This window comes from Tachysurus vachellii, chromosome 15 (assembly GCF_030014155.1).
Source record: "Tachysurus vachellii isolate PV-2020 chromosome 15, HZAU_Pvac_v1, whole genome shotgun sequence".
In the NCBI taxonomy this organism is placed as follows: Eukaryota; Metazoa; Chordata; class Actinopteri; order Siluriformes; family Bagridae; genus Tachysurus; species Tachysurus vachellii.
The window spans coordinates 5981888-6006491 of record NC_083474.1 but is presented as its reverse complement, the minus strand read 5'-3'; the positions used below and the strand labels follow the sequence as shown (position 1 = coordinate 6006491).

Genomic DNA, 24604 nt, shown 5'->3' with positions numbered 1-24604 from the left:
GGAAATGTAAAGGTAAATTTACAGTTAAAGGTTCCTGAACTAAAATCTGTAAGCGTTCCACCTGTCGTTCAAGATGTGTCTAAACATTTAACTTGTAACATCTCCGACATTAGACAGAGGACTTGCCCTTTCTAAATATCATGAACGAGCAATATTCATCTATCCATCTTCTGTAGCTTATCATACAAATATGGGATGTGTCATCTCAGTGGTTAAGGTGTTCGACTACTGATCGTAAAGTCATTGGTTCATTGGCCCTTAACCCTCAATTGCTCAGGTGTAAGATGTAAGTCACTCTGTCTGCTAAATGCTGTAAATGTATAAATAGCCAGGAGACACTGTGAACAAGGTTCCAACCCATCACAGTGATGTATATGATTTCAGGGCAATTTAGTTTTAAAAAAACAAACAAAAACAACAAAACAGTTTCAACTGAATATCGCCCTTTATGGACTGTTATTTATTTGTATGTTCTGGATCCACCTCAGTCCTGACATGGAAAAAGCTTTTAACTAAACGGGAGAGGGAGGGGGGGGGGGAGCGAGAGAGCGAGAGAGAGAGATTTTTTTTGGGTAAACAAAGTCAAGTCAAATCAAAAACTTTGCAAGGTCACAATGGTGAAGTATATTAAATGGCCGAAGGTACATGGATGTCTGACCATCACATCCAAATGTAGTTCTTCCCCTAACTGATATCACAAGGTTGATGTACAAAAGCACATTTGTATGCTGTAGCATTAAGCAGTCCTTTTACTGGAACTTCACAAACACACTTATGTATGTACTCACCACATACTGGAAAGAGAAGTTATTGGAGTTATTGTAGCTCCTTCCTGTTAGCACGTTTTCTTCTGGCATTTCTACTCAAGACGTTTTAAAATTCTAGATACTTGTGTGAATACGGCAGCAAATTACAACATTCAGAGGCTTGATGTGAACATTAATAGAAGCTCTTGATCTACGTGATTAAATGCAGTGTGATGCTGCAATGTGATTGGCTGAAAGGTTAACTGCACAAATGTGAAAGTTTAGCGGTATTCTTATTCAAGAGAATAGCATGTGTTGGTGTATGTGATTTGCTCAGTTGACACCATATAGAATAGTGTCTCCATGCAACGGTGAAGTCATTTCCTCAACAAAAAAAAACTATAAACTACCACAAATATACAATAATCATGTTTAACCATCTTTTTAGCACCAATTTCTTGAGTCACAAGAGATTTGAGGCCTATAAACATTAAAAAAAATAAAACACCGTTTATATTGTCATACAGTGTCTTGGTAAAAAAAAATGAATAATATTTTTGCATATTATTAAGGTTTTTTTTTTTTGCCTTTAGTCACATTTATAGAGTCTATGTGCAGTCTAAATGATTTGAACTGTGGAAAGAAAAATACAAATTTTGTTAATGTTCACATAAGAAAATGATATGGCACAATTTTTAAAACTCAAGGGGAAAAAATGAATCGTGTGATCCGTGAATATGGATCAGGATTTTTTTGGCCACGTGTAACACAAAAAAAAGGATTTAAAAGTCAAATGTCTTTGTTTTTTATTGAGGCTTTTGTGTAATGACCCATCATCTAAATATCACCGAGGGACGTACACGCAGTTTAAAGTAAAATAAGACTTTACGCCAGCTTATTATCCTCTGCTACCCTTGATGGAATCCCTACAAACTCATTTCAATAATTTTCATTCAGACAGAAAGTCATTCTGGCTCCCCGAACAATACTGTAAAAACACAAAGAAATCCGCATGGAAGCAATTCCTCAACAGCACTTGATCATCTTGCACGGAGCACCATGTCGCCTAGTCTGCACACTGAGCAAACTGTGCCAGACCTTTGATTATTGTTCATGTGTTTCATATTCCAAAAAACAAAACAAAACAAAAAAAAAAGTTCATCCAAGATTCACAATCCATCTGATGCGACACCGAGCATCTGAGAACAGTACGGGCTGAGGTTTTTGGGAAGTGAGGAACTGAAGCAGTTTCTCAAAACTTAGTGAAGCGCACATGCTCGTCAGATCAGTGAACGTCAGTCTAAGTTCTGTGATGGTAGGAAATTTTCCCCCTAGTATTCATATAAAAGAAGCTGAAAGAGCAAATTGTAGTAAATCTCTAGGTCGTAGGTTACATGTCATAGGTTCATGCGTAGATGCTCCGGCCGTTTTGCCATAACGGGGTACGCCTGCTGTTTGAACGCTCCCATGGCCGAGCCCGTGGGTTGTCTGATGGGTAGCGGAGCGGTGACTTCGGTGCTGGCCGAGATCTCCATTTGATCTGCGGTAGACACGTCCATAGCATGCTCCGAGGCGGTCTGAAGCGTGGAAGAGCCAGGCATGCTGGGACATCGAGGCCAACAGTCACCAGGAAACTTCACTGGACTGGAAGACAGGAAAACATCAGAATTATAAAACATAATATACACGACAGCACTGTTGGGTCCTCGTGTTTGATTGGTCAGAGCAGAGGGTCAGTAGCAGCAGCCGGCTTGTTTGATTTCTGCGACGATGGTCTTCAGGACAAATGACTGCGGTTCCTCTGTACCAACACACGCATTCATTTCACAAGAAAGGCTACAACATGAAACTAGAAAAGCCGTCGACGAAACATGACGCATTCGTTGAGAAAGTAAAAGTCGTAATCATTGGCAAACTGTGGGGTTAAATGAGGAGTAAAAAACACATCAGGACATGCTGTCACTGTAAAATACCACCCAGTGTTGAACGGTTTTCCTTTAGCAGCATGTCCAGTCCTGTTTCATTCCTTACATATTTCATGTGTAGGCACTTGCGCAGTCAAATATGAAAACTATTTCATGCTGCATGCAATCCTTATGAACAAATCCACAACTTTTGAAAACAAAATTTATAAAAGCATTAACGACAATTTTTGTCAATGTGAAATTACTCACCATGGATTAATAAACTCTTCCTGGGCTATGCTATCCATAATACAAGATGCATCAACAACGCACACATATTAAACTCTCATTACCTCACTGGCGTTCTTGGGCTCCCTAAAAAGCGCCGAGGTGATCGGATTTTTGGCTCAAATGAGAATTTCTCCTTCACGTTTTCCAACACAGATGGAGCTACATATGTAAAGCCCTAGGAAAATATCACATACAAACACTATAGGTTAAAAAAAAAATTAACATTTTAGTCAAAGTATAAGTGCATGAAGAAAGAATGCTGCCTTACCAGGAAGACCTGATTTGCACTTTCGCTAAGTGTGGAGTCATCGGGACTATCTACAGGAGTCTGGCTGGTGAACTTCGAATCAAATTGGCTCACATCATCAGCGGATTGCTAAGAAAGCAAAAGCAGAGTTCATCTAACTTTGCCAGCTGGCAAACAAACAGGTGCAGGAACACGAGCGTACAAGGACTCACCAGGAAAGGCTTGAAAGGCGGCTCGACGCTCCGTGCAAGAAGGTCTTCCCAGTTAATATGTCGGAAAAATGGATGAGTCTAAGAAAACCAAAAAGCAGAGGGCCTTTTTACACCTGGTCACTTCATGTGTTTTCTCTGATCCGATAGCTATCTGATTTGTTAAAACTGTTCCATTTACATTAGGCCACATAAATGCGTCTTGGCGAATCGGATATCGATCCGATCTTTCTACTCCCGCCCAAAATGCAAATATATTTTACCTCATTTCCGGGGAAATTATCTCCGGGTTTGATTATCTTTGCGTTAGCCTGCAAAGCAGGTTAATAAAAAAGGGACACTCATCTCCACCAGGCTATACCCGTCGATAAGCGCGTTGCCGTAGCTTTGTGGTATCTCGCTACCGGAAGCGGATATAACACAATCTCACACCTGCGAGTGACGTACTTCCGTTTGGGAGGAGTATAGCGATGACGTATGTGGCTTGAACAACCACATTCATTTACACCTGTCCAGTTTCATCTGAAATGCGTCCCCGACCACCTCCTGAAGGGGTTTACATGATCGGATTTATATCCGTCTCGAAAACGTTTCGGAGGGCATTTAGACCTGGTCTTTTTACGATTGGATAGCTATCTGATCACAGAAAACGCATGAAGTGACCAGGTGTAAAAAGCCCCAGAGATTCATTTTGCTGTTTGGTAGACAGGTGGGTTAAAGGCCTTGCTCAAATGCCTAACAGTGGCAACAGTAATGTTGCCGGTGGTGGGATTTAAACTTATATGATTCTGCTCAAAAGTTCGACATCTTAACCACTGAACTTTATTCAAGCTCATTGATAACACCAGCTTCATGTGCGATTTCAATGCAAATACAGATATTAATCAAGCAGTCACTAAAATTCACTCTATAACTCTATATATAAGATTCCTTAAATTAACTTGTGATAAAAATGATGTTATCCTGGATGCATCTTACTAACTAAATCTTCCAAAGATCATTTGTCCTGATCAAAAACATTGTCCTGTATACAGCAGACCAAAGAAAAATCTTTAACTATATTGACATTTTGGTGGTCTAGCACTGTTCAATAGATTCCCATGGCTCTGTCTGGTGTGGCCCCATACGGCACCTCGTGTACACGGATTCGTTTTGCAGTGTGTGCGTCACGACGCAAGTGTGTACTGACCTGCACCTCTGCAGCATCTCCGGGTCCAGCTCCGAGACGAGATGAGGCAGTTCTTTTAAGCAGCTGGACACATTAATTAAAAAAAAAAAGTCAACATATGAGGCACTCTAACAGGACAAGCTCCAGATGGAAAAAAAAAAAAAAAAACCTACTATAAATATCACCATAGTGGGTGGTGTCCTGGTGTCGTACCTTTTTAAGCAGGTCCCTGGCTTCTTGTGTGAGGTAGGGTGGGAGATTCAGTTTGCATTTAAGAATTTTGTCGATGGTTTTCTTCCGGTTTTCCCCAGTAAATGGAGGCTACGAATTTAATACAGTATTAGCTTCCACAAAAACAAAATATTTAACAAAGTATGTACTACAGGACCAACTGGCTAGCAACCGATCGTAGTGTATTCGCGGTTGGCCAACAGCAGCTTAGACCAAGCGGGATGCATTGTGTATAAGTTTGAGAAAACAGGATCCTAATGTGTCATACGCATAGAACTAAAGGCAGCATGTAGACATGATGTGCACCATGTTTTAGGCATCGATATAAATACTGTACTATTGCTACCAAGGAACCTAAATAAATGTTACCAGTAAATAATAAAAGAGAAAAAGAAAACTCGCTTTTCTTGTTTTTAATGACATTTTACTCGTGTTTCCTGACAACAGATAACTGAACTCTGTGTGTTTGATGAGCAAACTGTCTTTTGTTTAAAACTGATGAGAAATGTGCGGTATGGAAAACTGGATTTCACTTGAAATTCCGCGACACGTGAACTGGCTTTGCATCAACAGGTTAAAACAAGTTCACTTGGAGTGTTTTAGAGCACAATCCCTAAATCACTACACACCAAAAGAGACAGAAATTGCACTCACCGCCCCAGTTAACATGTCGTACATCAGGGCTCCCAGACTCCACCAGTCGACGGCACGATTGTGTCCGTTTCTCGTCAGGATCTCTGGAGCCCTAATATGGGGGGGGAATCAATAATGCTTCCTGTTATAATTCACAATAAGCTTGCGTGATATATCCAACAAATGTTATCGTCTCTACACAATATTAAACTTCCACAATACAGTTGCTTCAGGATTTTTTGTGATTGTCGCAGCCAAAAATGCTTGAATTTGCTGCTTGAATTTTTTTTTTCCCCAAAAATTTGTGATGTGACTTGCAGATTTTTGACTATGTTCTGTCTTGTATATATACTCATGTTCAACACAGGTGAAAGGTAGAGAGCTTTTCGCTGAATACTTGTAATGTCTTGGCTCAATTGTGCGGAAAATCTGCGTTCGTTTAAAAAACTGTGTAAGATCTACTAATCGGTGAGTTAATGAGCTACAAATTAATCTGGATTTGACCTGTTCAGGTGTTTTGGTCCTTTCGATATTAACAGATTGGCTTTCTGTCAAATTAAATAGAGAATTGATTGGGGGGAAAAATATAAAAACAAAAATTTTAAATTTAAAAAAAATTTTTTTGAGAAATTGAGAAAAAGCAAACAAATATATTGGAAATATTGATTTAAAGAATATATAAGGTTTAAAGACTGAACAACCCTACAACAAAGTGTCACATCTTGTGTAACACTTTATTGTAGGAAATGGGTCCTGGAAAAATCAATTGCTTATGACATTGTAATTGGAAAAATCCAATCCTGAACATAAATAAATAAATAAATCTTTTAACATTAACATGAAGCTTAATATGAGTAGCAGATAGAATTACTTTAATAGATATTAATAAATGAACAGATAATTAATTTGTAAACTCCATGATATACAGAAGAGCTTGTGATGTTTCTAACGGACCACAGATTTAAGCCAAGACGTGTGGTGTGGCATCACCACGACACGCGTTCGGCCAAAGCCCTCATTTCATTCACGTGCACTGAACAGGAGTACAGCCATCATAGGAAATCAGTTCATACACATGGAATTTAAATGTAGAATCCTGCGCTTGCAATTTCAATTCAATTCAATTTATTTGTATAGAGTTTTTAACAATTTCCCATTGTCTCAAAGCAGCTTTACAGAAGTATGGAAACAGAAGAGAGAGAAAAATAAATATATAAATATATAATAAGAAGAGGAAAAAATTTATAGATAAATTAAAAGATTAACTTAAAATATAAAATACTATATATATCTCTAGCCCTAATGAACAACCCGGTGGTGGTGGCCGCGGCGGCAAGGAAAAACTCCCTGCAAGGACACCAGACTCAGAAGGGAACCTCATCCTCATTTGGGTGACACTCTACAGTAAATAATATAAATGTAAATAATGTCCATGCTACAACAGTTTATAATAGTGCAGCCGAGAGCTCCTGAGGAACTAATGGGTCATCATAAACTCTGAGTTCAGCACAGACGTGATCTAAAACAGCACAAAAACTCGGCAGGCTATGTTGCTAATTTTGGAGGAGGAGCAGGGGTGGATTCTGGGGCTGGGGGGCAGCAGCAAAATTGTGTAATGAAATGACTTACATGTACTCGATTGTGCCACAGAACGTGTGTGTGACAGTCCCGTCATGAATGGATTCCTTACACAGTCCAAAGTCAGTCAATTTCACATGGCCTTCCGAGACAAAAAAAATAAACATAATTAATCTGCAACATAACAGATACCCTTGCAGCTCAATAGCATGCAGCAAATCTCCAATCCCTTTAAGAGGCAGGAACATTTTCATTACTGTAACAAGTGAAACGTGTCTAAAGTCAACTCAGTGTTTCCCAGCTTCGCATTTACAATCAACCTTCTTATAAAGTACGACAGCTAGAAGTTTTACCTTGGCTATTGAGCATGATGTTCTCAGGTTTGAGGTCTCTGTAGATGATGCCCTTTTGATGCAGGTGGCCGAGGGCCATGGAAATTTCTGCCAAGTAAAAGCTGCAAGTAAAAAGCCTCCAGGATCATTCTGGTGATTTTTATTTCATTTTGGCCAATCAAGAGAGCTCATCAGATCTTTCTATGTCTGAAAGTGAAAATCTTATATAATATAATAACAGCATACCATAATAAATGCTATTAGAATAATATAAGATTGCAAATTCATTGATTTTATCCGTCGCAGCTCTTCTTCCTAAGGTGTGGGTCCTAAAAACAGTCCAATTTGTTGAAAAGGTGATGATCTATAAACAAAAATGAGCTCAAGCTTTAAATCCTTACCAGGCAGTGTCTTCCATGAAAATGCCCTCCCTTTCTAGCTGCATGAAAAGTTCCCCACCTGTATAAAAAAAAAAAAAAAAAAAAAACAGATGCTGAAGTTAAGAATTGTATATCAAATACACAAAAAAGGACAGAAGTAAAAACGTCCGACGCTCCGAAAGTTAAAACGTCGGAATACATTTTCTGTGACTGTTATAGAGTTTTGCTTAAGTTGTTCAATGTAAATCCCTTGGGGCTGTGAACATAAACCTAGAGCTACCAAAACCTCTGCAAATCTAGTGGAAAGTTTTTATTCGATTTGGCCTTAAAATTTAGATATAAGAGTTGGGGGGGGTGTTTAGGAGGAGGAGGAGGAAGGTCGTTTCTAATTAGCAAGACGCAGAACAGACGTGAATGCTGAGGTCATAAGACGTTAAATCAAATAGTATCAAGAAACCAATTCTATTTTGGTATCAGTCAGACCCAAAATATCTGTAAAACCAGTATTACCAATACTTGCGTGATCATAAGGAATGTAAACACTCCGGCGCTGCCTAACAAGATTCCTGTGAATGTGAAGAACTTGTTCAGGAAGTAAAGTAACCTACGTGTGTGTTTTAGCCGAGGATGATGTCACATACGTGTACCGTGAGAGTCAGGGGAACGTTGTGGGGCACAGAAAAAGTGAGAAGCTTTATTGAGCATAACTACAAAATTCTACTACTAATAATAATAATTGAATGATGTACACAATGCTCGATTTTGTGTGGACATAAGATAAGCACAAATGCACCGGGGTTTCAAGTGAATCAACAGCCCAACACTATGGGGAGCCAAGAACAAACACCCTCGGGTTCAAAGCACAGCAAACATGTTTATTGTGGAAACCACCCAAGAACAAAGATGGAACTGGAGGTCACTGACCACTTAGGTACTCTAGGATGAGATAAAGCTTGCCGCCAGTCTGAAATGCATATATAAGGTCGACAATAAAAGGATGCTTCACTTCCTCCAGGATGTTGCGCTCAGCCTTGGTGTGGGCCGTGTCCTTTGCATTGCGGACGATCATGGCCTAGAAAGTCACAAGGAAAAAAAGAAAATAATAATATATCTATAACATATAATTCAAAATAAAAGCTGTCACGTTATGTCCATTAATAGTAATACAGCCTGATTAAACGTTTGAAAGCAAACCTTTTTCAAGACTTTCATGGCAAATATTTTTCCTGACCCAGCACCGGACACCTTCCGAACTTGGAATACCTGGAACAAAAATGTGCGTTTTATTGTGATTAAATTTAATACCATGATAAAAAGAACTGAATCAGTTCATTTTTTTAAAATTTTAACAGATAATCCTTGTTGATGTGTACCTTTCCGTAGCCACCTTTCCCCAAGACACGTAGCAGCTCGAAGCATTCGGGACGAATGCTCTCGGTGCCTTGATTCACACTGTCCTCAGAGATCTCAATCTTCTCGCAGTCGTCCATGTTACTGGCATGAGGTGGGGTGAAGGGATAGAAGACAGCATTTAGTTTATTATTTATTCATTTATTCTGGGACATTTCACAGTAGTGTGAAACTACTGACATAGGAACTCCTATCTGTGTAACCTGCAGTTTTAAACATCTTGTCATGACGTGTCCAGATAAAGAACTGAGCAAACAGAATGGAATGAATACTTTTATTTATTATAAATAAAATTTAGAATACTCACAATTCAAAGCCACTGCGTTGATCCATGAGGTCATTAATCTGCACCTTCAGGAATAACACAGTAAATGAACTTTGCTGGTCAACTATAAATAACGTCTGCATTCCACTGTGGTTGGTTAGAAAGACAAAAACTGACCTTTTATCTGTCTCATGCAGAGTGCCTACACTCACAAAAAGCCAATTTAAGGCTCTAAGATATATATACACAAGTTAGTACAAATAAAAGCTGTAAATCACCTACAAATCACCTGAAAATGTGACTGAACATTAATGCAAACTTCTGTAGCTCTGTTTATTATTCTCAGTTTTTACTTCAACAAAATTTTACTATAACAAAATTAATGAATTATGTTTGTGTGCCAGATTTCACTTACAGTTAAAAGAAAAAATACCTTACATTTAAAATTTAACAACATATTTTCTAAACTTTTGTATTCAACACTATACATCTTAGACCTGAATGTAAAAAGTAAGACATTGGAATATTTACTTTATTATTATTATGATTATTTTTATTATTATGATCATGATTATTATTACTATTAGTATAAATATGATTATTATTATTATTATGATTATTATTATTATTATTATTATTGGGGGCACGGTGGCTTAGTGGTTAGCACGTTCGCCTCACACCTCCAGGGTTGGGGGTTCGATTCCCGCCTCCGCCTTGTGTGTGTGGAGTTTGCATGTTCTCCCCGTGCCTTGGGGGTTTCCTCCGGGTACTCCGGTTTCCTCCCCCAAAGACATGCATGGTAGGTTGATTGGCATTTCTGGAAAAATTGTCCATAGTGTGTGATTGAGAGTGTGTGTGTGTGTGCCCTGCGATGGGTTGGCACTCTGTCCAGGGTGTATCCTGCCTTGATGCCCGATGACACCTGAGATAGGCACAGGCTCCCCGTGACCCGAGGTAGTTCGGATAAGCGGTAGAAAATTAATTATTATTATTATTATTATTATTATTATTATTATAAATATTATGATTATTATAATTATTATTATTATTATTGTTATTATTATTATAAATATTATGATTATTATAATTATTATTATTATTATTACTACTACTACTACTATTATTACTACTACTATTATAATAATTATTACTATTAAAATTGTTGCTATTATTATTATTATTTCAAGAACATTCTAATAAATGTAGGATTTCAGAACCAAACTTTTCATGTTTATATCATTTATGTTTGAGTTCATGCGTGTAAACAATGTATACACGAAAGGTTTCAAATAAATCAGCAAGTAAACAGTTCATTGCATCATTAAGCCAGTATCTGTGTCTGATTTACATGAAGTTTGTCTCAACCCTTGAATAAGTGACATTATGTGCAGAATAACGCAGCTATATTTATTCTTGTTTCTATATACAACTGTCCTTCCTTTAGATATACACTATATACAGCAGGAGAAGTGTGTACTGTGTAGTGTACATGTCCATAACGGGTCAAACATCATCAAACGGGCCGTTATACAGGTAGCAGTTAGCAGTTAGCATGCTAGCTAGCAGTCCACAACACGACACATAATTACTATGCACTTAAAATGTCTCTGACAAGACTGATGAAGGACACGAAACTATTTGGACGTCTGTAATTATGTATATTTAACATATAAACCGTCATTCTTTACAGCAATTAGGTTACTAGATGAGAATTTACGTTATACGTTAGCGCTTAGCACGTTAGCTTCTCAGCTGTTTCCGCCCAGGCTTTTGCGGTTCAGTGTCCACCCGTTTTCGGGAAATAATCCCGCCTCCTGCGCTGTGATTGGCTGATCAGATGAACATCACGGGTTTTCCCCGATGCAAGCTAAATGATTGGCTGATCGGAATGCAGGAGGCGGGATTAATTTTTTATACCACCGCAAAACGGATATTCAGTTGCACTGAGAAACACAGCTGAGGCCTAAAAAAGCCCTGATTCGGTGTTTAAGGGAAAGCAGGCCTACTTAGCATGTAAGCTAACCGCTTAGCTGGCAGGGCTGGAACAAGCATGTAAAGTATGAGGAGGAAAAGCCAGTTACCTCCTCGAGCTCGTCGTCGGAGACATTTTCCTCCGGTTGATCCAGATCGATATCGAAGACACCGGCCATGGTTTATTTCAGATCGTTTAATCCACTTCCAGCGTGAGTGTAGAGGTTGTGCTTCCCGCCTCATGGACGCGAACGCACCGTCGCCATGACCAGCTCAGGTTTGCGCATGTGCAGTACGGCGCATAAAGCACGCCTCCTCGTGGCGGAGTGGGAAACGCACGCGCCCTTTTAGGACCCTAATGATACTGTATCTCCAGTAAAAATAGAGTGCACACATTGTGTGTGTGTCTCTCTCTCTTACACACTCTCTCTCTCCCACACACCCTCTCTCCCTCTCTTACACACTCTCACACTCTCTTACACACACTCTCTCTCCCACACACTCTCTCTCCCTCTCTTACACATTCTCACTCTCTTTCTCTTACACACACTCACTCTCTCTCTCTTACACACACTCTCTCTCCCACACACCCTCTCTCCCTCTCTTACACACTCTCACACTCTCTCTCTCTCTCTCTCCCACACACTCTCTCTCCCATACACTCTCTCTCCCTCTCTTACACATTCTCACTCTCTTTCTCTTACACACACTCACTCTCTCTCTCTTACACACACTCTCTCTCCCACACACCCTCTCTCCCTCTCTTACACACTCTCACTCTCTCTCTCTCTCTTACACACACTCTCTCTCTCCCACACACTCTCTCTCCCTCTCTTACACATTCTCACTCTCTTTCTCTTACACACACTCACTCTCTCTCTCTTACACACACTCTCTCTCTCTTACACACACTCTCTCTTTTTACTCTGTGTTTTCTCTCTTTCACTCTCTCCTCTCTCTCTCTGTTTTCTCTCTGTGTGTGTGTTCTATCTCTCTTTCTCTATGTGTGTGTTGTATCTCTCTCACTCTCTCTCTGTCTGTGTATGTGTTTTCTCTCTCTTTCTCTGTGTGTGTGTTTTCACAGTCAGTCAGACAAAACATCATTAGGTCTGACAAAATGGTTAAGAGGACTCTAAAGTTATCGGTTAAATAAGAAAACTGTTTTTTATTTCAAATAACACAACATAAATTTGTTATCATATACTATCATATACGTTGTACACACATACATGTACTCACAGAAACAAAACAACCCAGGTCGGTGTGAGCAACTTTGTGCAGTGACTGCCAATGGAAGGGATATTTGGGTGCACATGATCCACAGCAAAGATCACACACTCTTCATCGTGACTATATGAGGACAGGATTCAGTACCTTTGAATGTATGCACCAGGGTTAGGGTGTATGTTTGCCCCAGTACTCTTCCTCCTTTGTGTCACAAAGCTTTTCAATGGCAAGTCGGAAAGCAGTAGTGGAATCGCTATAGATTTTCAGCTTGATGGAAACCTTTTTAATATCCAAAGGCTCCAGCAGTGCAGTATGCTTATGACTGTGTACAGCCAAGAAGACCTGCAAACCTGGCCTAAAGCAGATTGGTCTTGTCAGTCAACACTATAAAAACTGAGGTGACATGCCAGTGGCGCTCCAGCCCACCTACTATTCATGTTTTCACTGTAGAACACCACCCACTTACAATAGTTCTGTCCTTTCAGTACTTAGGCAGTATTCTATCTGAGGACTGTAACATTGACCATGAAGTCTGTACCCGGATATCCAAGTCTTTATGGACCTTTCTTAGTGCACTGGGGCTTAGTCATGTTGGAACAGGACGAGGCCATCCCCAAACTGTTCCCACAAGGTTGGGAGCATGAAATTGTTCAAAAACTGGAACTAAGGGGCCAAGCTCTACCCCTGAGAAACAACCCCACATCATAATCCTCCTTCCACCAAACCTTACACTTAGCAACATGCAATCAGGCAAGTACCTTTCTCCTGGCAACCACAATACCCAGACTCATCCATCAGTTTGCCAGACAGAGAGCCGTGATTTGTCACTCCAGTGAACATGTCTCCACTGGTCTACAGTCCAGTGGTGGCATGCTTTACACCACTGCATACGACACTTTGCATGGCTCTTGGTGATATAAGGCTTGGATGCAGCTGTTCGGCCATGGAAACCCATAACATGTAGCTCTCTACTATTCTTGAGCTAATCTGAAGGACACACAAAATCTGTAGCTATTGACTCTGCAGAAAGTTCTTCTTTGTACTGCGTGCCTCAGGATGCATTAACCCTGCTCTGTGATTTTACATGGCCTACTACTGTGTGGCTGAGTTACTGTTGTTCCCAATTGCTTTAATTTTGTAATAACAGTACTAACAGTTGACCATGGAATATTTAGTAGTGCAGAAATTTCACAAATGGACTTATTGCACAGGTGCCAACCTTTAACGTTACCAAGCTTGAAGTCACTAAGCTCCTAAGAGAGACTGATTATTTTACAAATGTTTGTACGTGCTTGATTTTTAGACCTGAACTTTTGGCAATATAGTGTATGTGTCTTCACTGGTAGGAATTTAAACGAATCCTATGCTCGCAATTTTGCACGTAAAATAAAGCAGTTTTAGCTGAAACAATTTTACAAAAAAATCCCGAGGGTACTGACTGTTGAAGAATCTTTATAAATAAAATCTCAATCAGCTGTTTGAAGACAGCAGAGAACTGCTGGACAGGACCAAGTTGGTTTATTAACAATAAACAACACTAAAGTCTCTTCTTGATGTGTTGGGCTTCTGTTCCCCACATTTACTTCAATAATAATAATAAATAAATATGTAATATATACTTATTGAGCACTTTATTGTAAATATATGTGTATTATAAAGATACACACACATTATATACATATATATATATATACAAGTGTATTGTATTGAGAAAATCATTCATTCATTTCATTCATTTTCTACCGCTTATCCGAACTGCCTCAGGTCATGGGGAGCCTGTGCCTATCTCAGGCGTCATTGGGCATCAAGGCAGGATACACCTTGGACGGAGTGCCAACCCATCACAGGGCACACACACACTCTCATTCACTCACACACTATGAACAATTTTCCAGAGATGCCAATCAACCTACCATGCATGTCTTTGGACCGAGGTAGGAAACTGGAGTACCCGGAGGAAACCCCCGAGGCACGGGGAGAACATGCAAACTCCACACACACAAGGCGGAGGCAGGAATCAAACCCCCAATGCTGGAGGTGTGAGGCAAACGTGCTAACCACTAAGCCACCGTGCCCCCTGAGAAACTCATATATATTTAAAAGAAATGTTTATCATATATATCAAAAAGTAATTAAAAGAATTGTGTGCAGTTGTTTTATCCTAAAATGGATTTGTTTTGTCAGGCTGCAGAAAATGGATGGATGGATGGATGGATGCTTGACTGACAAAAGAGACTGACCGGGACACTTTGCTGCACGGAGTGTAGCTTCCCCAGCAGATCAGTGTGGCAAAGCATTCACTGCCAAACCCAAGAGGGCTTCCAAGAGCACCCGTGGAACATGGACATGCTGTTATGGAGTTCCAGGAGCCTGAAAATTTTAAGGGTGAGGCAGTAATTCACCACCGCAAACATGCTAGAACTGAGACTGTGGTATCACATGCAGATGTAGCTGCACCTGGCACCAGCCTGATTCATGTGGCATGTGAATCTTCTTTCTGGCCTTTTGTCAAGCATGATCCTGTGTGGTTTAACTGGCCTGGTTTTTTTCAAATCAGCAGGGTCATCACCCATCAGCGCCAGAGATGTATATCTCTGGGTTATACATCCTTTCTGCCGGGTCATCACTCATCAGTGCCAGCAACTTCGTCTCAGGGTTCTTTATCATTTTGCGATCATTTTATCATAAGTGAAAAGCTCTATAATGATAGTATTTATATAATGATTATTGTAGGTATAATATAATAATTGCAATTAAATTAAATAGTAATAATATATATATATATATATATATATATATATATATATATATATATATATATATATATATATATATATATATAGTTATTATTAATGCTTGTCTTGTTAATAAGTTAAAACAAATTGTTTATGTTGAAATAAAGTGTATTAGTGAATAAAATGCGTTTGGATAAATAAGCATTGTGTGTTAATCTTTCACTTTTATTTAAGTCTACAAAGAATTGTTTTGCACTACTACCCCTCCACCTTTTTTCCTCTTTTTTCCTTTCTTTTCTTCCCCCCTCCAGGCAGTCCCTTTTGCCCTGGCTCGGCCACAGTGGTCTAAGGTGTAGGGCTACCAATCAGAAGGTTGTGAGTTCGATTCCCACTGCTGGGCCCCTGAGCAAGTCCCTTAACCCTCAATTGTTCAGTTGTATAAAAATGAGATAAAATGTAAGTCGTTCTGGATAAGGGTGTCTGCTAAATGCTGTAAATGTGTATGTACAGTATGTATGTAACACTATCCTTATCAACACCCCTTAACACTAGGTGGCGATAATTCACCATATCGTTATTTGTCAACCGCCAATAAAACCAGAAAGAAGAAGAATTTTGTTTTGACCATTTTACACGATTTTCTGGGAAAAGGGGAAATTCAAATGAATTCAGAATTATTTCAGTCCGTCACTTAGACAGCTAGCGTTTGCTAAGCTAACTAACCTACATAAGGGAAGTGTAGTTCCGGATCTTTTCATCGAGTCAGATCATTTGAATCAGCTTACCAATAAGAACCGAAACTTTCAGCTTCCAAATGACTCGTTGCCATTTTATTTGAACCCTGGCAGAATTTGCGCTAATTTGAATAGCGATAGAGGGCTTTCGAATCAATAATGACATAAAGGTCATGAGTCGATCAAGATAGAGCAGTTGTGATCAAGTGTGATCAAGATAGAGCAGTTACTACAGGAATGATGAGGGAATCGCGGATGAATCAATGAATCAAAAACTGAGATGTTTCCATGGTAACAGTCTGATTAAATGACACGGCGAGTACTAAATATATTGTTTGCATCTACCAAAAGAAAAGAAAAGAAAAAAAAACTATGAAAACGGCTCATGTATGTGACACTTTGCTCTTAATTTTCACATATAGGAATCGAATCAAAGAGTCGAACCATTCGCAACGACTCATCACTGGTTGCTAAGTTTGCTAATCAAGCCAAGTTTGACTAGCTGTAGCTAGTTTGCTTTGGTAAGTAGGAACATGTCGGTTGTGACGGTGCAGTTAGGGCAGTGCGGCAATCAGGTTGGACCTGAACTGTTTAGCACCGTGTATGAAGACTCAATTGGGGCTAATTCAAAAACATATAAACAGTGCAGTGATGAGAGATTCTTCAGGGAGAACTCACATGGAGGTAAGTCTCAGTAGTAACTGTTTGTGACAAGGTGTGATAGTGGTTAAGGTGTTGGAATACTGATCAGAAGGTCATGAGGTTGAATCCCAGGTCCACCAAGCTGCCACTGTTGGGCCCTTGATCAAGGCCCTTAACCCTCAATTGTATAAATTGTTTTGAAATCTCAAGATTCTCTACAATATCTTTGTGTTGTAGCTTTACAGTAACATGTTCCAGCATGACTGTAGATAAATAGATAGATAGAACTTTATTGTCATTTCATAGTACAGGTACACAGCAACGAAATGCAGTTTGGCATCAAGCAGAAGTGCAAAGAGTAGCAATTGTGCAAATAGACAAGTGCAGATAAATATGTAAACATATGTACTGCATATATATATGTGTACAGTGAATTCATTCATCATTCATTCATTCATCTTCTACCGCTTATCCGAACTACCTCGGGTCACGGGGAGCCAGTGTCACGGTATCTCAAGTGTCATCGGGCATCAAGGCAGGATACACCCTGGACGGAATGCCAACCCATCACAGGGCACACACACACTCTCATTCACTCACGCAATCACACACTACGGACAATTTTCCAGAGATGCCAATCAACCTACCATGCATGTCTTTGGACCGGGGGAAGGAAACCGGAGTACCCGGAGGAAACCCCCGAGGCACGGGGAGAACATGCAAACTCATTCAAGGCGGGAATCAAACCCCGACCCTGGAGGTGTGAGGCGAACGTGCTAACCACTAAGCCACCGTGCCCCCTGTACAGTGAATAAATATAAACTATTTTATATAAGATACACATAAATAAAATAGTGCAGATGTACGTAAAGCACAATATGTGTAGAGGATGAAGAGTATAAAACAAAAACATTATTTTTTTGTGTTCTAACGGTGTAGTGTAGAGTTCAGTAGTGTGATGGTGGATGGAAAAAAGTTGTCTCTGAACCTGCTGGTTCTGTTATGTATGTTCCTGTATCTCATTCTTGATGAAAGGAAGTTAAACAGTTTGTGACTGGGATGTGAAGAGTCCTTGATGATGATGTGAGCTCTGTGCGGACATCTGCTGTGGTGAATGTACACCAAACTAGCCCCATGAAGACATGCGCTGTGTCCTAATTTACCTACTTACACTATGCACTAAAAAGTGTGTACTCTTTGCAAAGAAAAAAGCACATACTATTGTGTCGTAAAACCATACGCAAATACTGGGTCACCCTTGGTGGTTTTCACACTGGGTATGTTTGCTGAGGTATGAATCTGAGAGTATTTGTTTCCAGCATCCATGCAACACCAGCCTGGTCTCAGACTCTCTATATTATCTTAAACCCTGGTGCATTTACGCTCATCATGTCTCATTACAAGCACACTCTTAGAAAACAATGTGATTCACCTTGAGGTTCTATTATATACAGTAAGGCTCTATACCTTTTTTTAAACTAATGATGTCATTGTCGGTGTTCTCCCCGTGCCCCGGGGGTTTCCTCCGGGTACTCCGGTTTCCTCCCCCGGTCCAAAGACATGCATGGTAGGTTGATTTGCATCTGGAAAAAATTGTCCGTAGTGTGTGATTGCGTGAGTGAATGAGAGTGTGTGTGTGCCCTGCGATGGGTTGGCACTCCGTCCAGGGTGTATCCTGCCTTGATGCCCGATGACGCCTGAGATAGGCACAGGCTCCCCGTGACCCGAGGTAGCTCGGATAAGCGGTAGAAAATGAATGAATGAATGAATGAATGTCATCATCAGCTTTAATTTTACTTTAAGTAAAAACGCAGGTTACTTTACTTCCTGTACAAGTGCAGACCCGAGTACGAGTTTTGTTCAGTTCCAGTGCAACAAACTCACATCACCTCCTACAGGGAGTCTGGGGTTCCGTACTTTGCTTCCTGACCACATGACAGTTTTCACATTATCTATTTATCATGTGAACCGTGATCTGATTCAGACTAATTAGTCATTGTGAAATCCCTAATAACCCGTGTAACGGAAGAGAACGACGTAGTTTAGTCTCACACACTGTCGCCATAAACAAACTTCTTTTCATCATTCATTGTTCCTTATAGAATTTGTACTATTGACCCTTTTTTCCTAATTTATTTACCCACATTTCATTTGCACCTCTCTAAAATGCAGCAGCTACAAAAATCGTCAAAGAGTTGTGGGAAAAACGATCTGAAATTGTGCACAAATCCATACGCCAAAAATCTAGCAGGAATAGCAGAACATCCATGTGCCTCTGAGTTACTCATTTCAGCCTACAATAAATTGGGACACACTAATTTTGATCTAGAAAATGCAAATTCTCAAAGCCATGCTCCAAAATAAGAGTGGTGGTAATTATATTATAACAGGAAAAGGAGACTAAACCCAGAAGGGGATCTTCGACAAGCATGTTGAGGTATTACGGTCAGGTGTCCACAAAGCTTTGAATATATAGTTAATGTGTATTTTGTGCTTCATGTTTAGAGCTGGTGGCACGTGCAGTTCTTATCGATATGGAGCCTAAAGTTATTACTCAAGCCATAGCAAAGGCGTCGGCCTCAGGAAAATGGAGATATGGGGAAAAATCCCACTTCTGTCAGAAACAAGGCTCTGGAAACAACTGGGCAAACGGGTAAAGATTACCACTTTTAATAGTCTGTGCTCTTTAGTCTTTTATAGTATATTCTTCTGTTTATGCTTTTCATTTTCTTCACGTGTCTTCGTTAGTGTACTTTTTTTTCGTACCAGCTATCAGTTTATCACTTCTGCCTTTGAGCCGGAGCGCAATGATGTCTGTATCTTTACTCTTCTGTAGTTACTGTGTTCACGGCCCACAGCATAAGGACGCAGTGGAAGATCTGGTGCGGCGGGAGGCAGAGCGCTGCGATCGCCTTGCAGGAATATTTGCCATGATGAGTGTGGCAGGCGGTACAGGTTCTGGAGTGGGCACCTACGTCACCCAGAGTCTGCGAGACACCTATCCGCATTCATTTATTCTTAATCACCTGACATGGCCCTATGGAACAGGAGAGGTAAACCTAGTCATATGATGCGTCCCAAATCACATACTTGTACATAGGGCTGGGCGATAAAACGATAACGATATGTATCGCGATAGTCACTTGATCGATATCAATAAAAAATGTGTTCAATAAAACGTTCGATATTTTTTATTTGTCGTCGGAAGAAAACAGAGGTTGCGAAGCATGTTTGGTTGCATTAACAAAGGCACTCGCTCTCTGGTAACCTAGAAATGTAGGGAGTGACACGCTAACAGCCAATAGTGTAACAGTATCATGTTTGGTTGCGCCATATCGTGGTCTCGTGCTGGTCTGCTGGATTCCTCTTCAGTAACCGACGACTGATAAGCAGAAAATGAACGCAGCAGTGAGGAAACTGTAAATAAAAGAGGAAGTCAGCTCGCCAGTATGGCAGTGTTTTGGATATTATAAGTCTGACCATAGTCAGACCAATGTCATCTGCAAATTATGCAGGACCGTCGTCCCCGCCAAGACTGGTAATACCACAAACTTGATTTATAACTTGATTCTATGTGTATATATATATGTACATATATATATATCTATGTGTATATATATATGTATATATATATATATATATATATATATATGTGTGTATGTATATATATATGTGTGTATATATGTGTGTATATATATGTGTGTATATATATAATATTTTATATATATATAAAATATTTAAATATAAATAAAAAATATCAATTAATAAAAATATAATTATCGATATCGACCGATATGAAACACTGATATTGTGATACAGTTTTCAGCCATATCGCCCAGCCCTACTTGTACACAATTCTAGTATAAATAGCGAGAGTAGTGTGTTTAAACCGAAAAGTCCAAGAAGAAGAAGTGCACTTCAAGTACCCAGGGGAAGCACTTATTCAACCGAAAAAACAAAGTGTGAAATGTTGGACACTTCATGCACTCAACTCTCACAGCTTTGTGTATGTAGTAGAAGAGGGGCGGGGCTACCAGGTGCTGATGCTGAATGAGAAACTATTTTCAGCACGGCGAAGATACTCCATCGGACACGACAAACGCTCGGGCGGCTTCGTGCTCGGGGCTTCGTCAGCAAACGTTTGAAGACTTCGGCAAGAAGAAATTAGTCCAAAATGACGCTGAACTATTAGTTCCACAGGAGCTCCTGGTTGCTTAATAACAATCGACTATAAACCGTTGTAGAAAGGACATTATTTACTTTTACATCATTTTCTGTCCACCCAAATGAGGATGAGGTTCCCTTCTGAGTCTGGCTTGCTCGTTAGGGATAGACGTTAGAGATAATAATAAGTCATTTAATTTAAAACTTTACAATTTTTATTGTTTCTATGCTTCTGTAAAGCTGCTTTGAGACAATGTCAATTGTTAAAAGCGTTATTCAAATCTGAATCGAATCAAATCTTACAATTCTTTTCATTTGGCCCACGGTGTGTATTTTATAGTGGCGTTTAAGACGACACTACGCTTCTAAAATTATACTAAAATCTCCCACTAGTCATTAGAGTACAGCACATAGTATAAGTAAACAGTGTGTAGTCTGTCATTTGGGACCCAGCTACAGTGTCCCGTACGATGGGCTTCAGCAACATGCTGTTAAATTGTCTCGTGTTCTCTTCTCTCTGCAGGTTATCGTGCAAAACTACAATTCGGTTCTCACTCTGTCTCGTCTGTACACGCTGTCCGACGCACTCGTGGTGCACGAGAATGACACGGTGCACAAAATCTGCAGCCAGCTGATGAACATCAAGCATATCGCCATGTCAGACCTTAACAAGGTGATCGCTCATCAACTGGGCAGCGTGCTGCAGCCTGCATACACCACAGACTCGCCTGCTCACTACAGCACAAACCCTATAGGTATTATTACAGCTTCACTGCTTGCTTTTCAGCATCACACACACGCAGGGAAACGGACACAGAGGTCGAGGTGTGTGCAGAACTGTTTTTAAAATTTGACCGATTTTTCTGCACTTGTGGTTATTTTATAGAGAGGGATTGGAGCCTTAGTCTACGGACGATGAATATGGGCCGTGTTTATTAACTTTATTCTTTTTAGCTGATTCCACCCACTAAAAAAAAAAAAAAAAAAAAACTCACCTGTACTACTTTTTGAGGTCCTGTGGGATCTTTTAGTTTTGTTGCACACCTCTACATCAAGGTCCACCGTACTGAGCGTCCAGAAGACTGTTGCTGTTTATTTAATAATCTGTTTATCTGTCTGAGACCACACAGTGAATACGAATGTGAAAACCTTTAAAAACAAGTTCATTACATTTTGATCTATCTTGCACACGATTATATCTCGGGTATTTGTCGTTCAAAATTTGACACCATTTTTATTTTTTCCCATCGGACAAAGCACGCTTTATCAAAATAATTCACACCTATACTAAGAACCTCTGTAAATCTTAAAAAAAAAAAAAAAAAAAAACAGTAAGCAGTGCTATCAGACCCTTTGGCCCGCATTGCAAATCAATATTACGTACGTAATTAAAAAACAAATTATTCTATTGATTTAATTATATATATATATACATTTAAATTTGTGTGTATATGTATGTGGTGTATATAATACATTAAAATATCAATTTAATATAGTTTAAAAAGTGTGATTTGTATTTAACATTACATTTTTATTAAAAATATTTATTCTGTTAAATTTCATACATAAAACGGGGCACAAAAGTCGCTAGTGACAAGATTCTAAACACAATTATTTCTTTTTCTTTCACTCCTAACATTTTACTCAATGTGTCATTTTGAAAAGAATATTTGAAAAGTCACAAAGTTAGTATTATATATTCCTTGCATTAGCAACGTAATACTTTTTTTTAAAATTCCTTTGTTTTGTTTTTTTATTCTGTTTAATACCGTATTTAATTTTTTTTCTCTTTGAAATTATAAAAAGTAGGTTTTCTTGTTATTATGCGCGGTATTGTTCAATTCAAAGGTGGAGCTTTTCTATAACACATTTAATATTTATTTTTGATATTTGGATTCAGAATCATTCGACTAATAGAAGCAAGTTAAATAAATAAAATTTTACTAAAGATTGATGGAAAATATATTCTTAGTTTAGTGTTTTCCAAAAGAAACAAGAGGATTTCGTAACTACAGTAAATTACAGTAATGTAGTTTGTTTAACAGACATGTACAGTATTGCTAACATTTATATAGGTTCAGTACATAGAGTCGATAAACAAGACATTTTGTACAGAAAGCCTGGGTCAGTTGTCCAAGCTGCTTTTTTTTTTACACCCTTTACACAGCTCATGAGAGTCAAGACACTCTACACATGAATGTCCTATTGTACGTCTTCCTGTTAATCTCTTGAAACGGACCGTGTTACGTACAGGGACAAAGGCAGCAAGCGAAAAGAACCAAATCAACATGTAACAAAAGAGAATCGAGGGATAAATCTGTAAGACAGACTGCAGCTCGTAGAGCACTTCAGTGTACCGTGTTGGGTAAATGATTCCTCTGGTTCGTCTGCTCGGTCCAGGTGAATTGCTGAGCTCACTGGTGTGTCATCCTGAACACAAACTGCTCAACGTGTTGAACATTCCTCACATGTCTCAGGCATCTCTTGCTTACAGTGCTTACACCTGGTCCGGACTGCTCAAGCATCTGAGACAAATGCTAATCGCCAATGCCAGAATGGAGGAAGGTGAAAAAACTAAAATTACACCCACACATGAGTACGTTCAGTGGCAAAGGCTTTCTAACCGTTAACATATAATTCTGCTGTCGTGTTCAGGTATCGATTGGAAAGTGTGTGTGCCGTCGAAGGGAGCCGAAAGCACAAGAAACGCACACACGGGTTTTAACAGATCGGTCTCTAATCTTCTCGTACTGCGCGGTAAAGACGTTCCTTCAGCCGACGTAGGTGAGTATATTGTCATTGGGTAACGTCGTGTATGCTGAACCATTGACATTGGTTTAACCACTGACGTCCATGACATTTCTGTATCCGTACAATCTGTTGCACCTTAGCGTATTTTATATATACATATATGTAGTGCTACTGTAAGTATGTCTAATAGTACACTATGTGTACCGACTAAATGTATGAGCATATTGCACATTTTCATCTGTACGTTTCTGAAATTTCTGGATTACACTCCCAAAAATTTCACTCACCAAAGCACATGTGCTGTGACGTGACACTAAAAGTGACTTGACTTGACATTACTGTGCTGTTCATTATGAGTTTAAGTGGTTTACAGGCTTGAACAAATGTGTTTGGATGAACAGGAGCATTTAAGGAGCCTGGACTCTACGTGCCCTGGCTTCCAGAAGATGGCACTTTCCATACGTGGCACTCACCTGTGCCCTTCAGTGGCTATGAGAAGTTGGCCACTTTACTCAGCAACAGCCAGTCACTTTTAAATCCTCTGGATAATATTGTTAAGAAAGCCTGGAACATGTTTGCCTCAAGGTACGAAAGTATCCAAACTACCAGCACATTTCGAGTTCGATACGACTCTGGCAGCAATTTTCCTTTATTCATAAATGTTTGTTTGTTCTTCTTTAACAGGGCCTATATTCATCAATATACCAAATTTGGAATTTCAGAAGACGATTTCCTCGAAAGCTTCACCATGTTGGAACAGATTATCTCCAGCTACACTCACATTTGAACCTAGCTCGTTATGTTAAATGGTATTTTTGTGTGGTGATTGAGATTTATATATATATATTTTTATTACTGCCTGTTAACTGTATAGTAAAAGACTCTGGATGTGTTTATCCTTGCTCTATTTTCTACAAGCTGTTTATAGCAATAAATGAACGTATGTTTTCAGCTCCTCGTCCAGACTCCTTTTTTTAAAAATGATC

General features: G+C 39.4%; 2 protein-coding genes across 2 annotated transcripts; one reads left to right on the top strand and one right to left on the bottom strand.

Moving 5' to 3' along the window:
- Window positions 1–1535: 1535 nt before the first annotated feature.
- rps6kb1b (ribosomal protein S6 kinase b, polypeptide 1b) lies at window positions 1536–11671 on the bottom strand. Its single transcript, XM_060888437.1, has 15 exons — window positions 11476–11671; window positions 9437–9480; window positions 9093–9213; window positions 8914–8982; window positions 8644–8791; window positions 7741–7798; window positions 7361–7461; window positions 7059–7149; window positions 5451–5541; window positions 4779–4886; window positions 4587–4649; window positions 3401–3478; window positions 3210–3317; window positions 3004–3116; window positions 1536–2390 (listed from the first exon to the last, which is right to left on the bottom strand). Exons 1-15 carry the CDS (start codon window positions 11542–11544, stop codon window positions 2144–2146), a joined length of 1509 nt encoding a protein of 502 aa, XP_060744420.1. The 5' UTR covers window positions 11545–11671; the 3' UTR covers window positions 1536–2143.
- A 4275-nt stretch (window positions 11672–15946) lies between these two features.
- tubd1 (tubulin, delta 1) lies at window positions 15947–24569 on the top strand. The gene is made up of 9 exons (XM_060887719.1): window positions 15947–16376; window positions 16484–16745; window positions 19209–19356; window positions 19540–19756; window positions 21391–21622; window positions 23268–23432; window positions 23523–23651; window positions 24020–24203; window positions 24303–24569. The coding sequence occupies exons 2-9, from the start codon at window positions 16595–16597 to the stop codon at window positions 24403–24405; spliced, it is 1329 nt and encodes a 442-aa protein (XP_060743702.1). The 5' UTR covers window positions 15947–16376; window positions 16484–16594; the 3' UTR covers window positions 24406–24569.
- The last annotated feature ends 35 nt before the right edge of the window (window positions 24570–24604 follow it).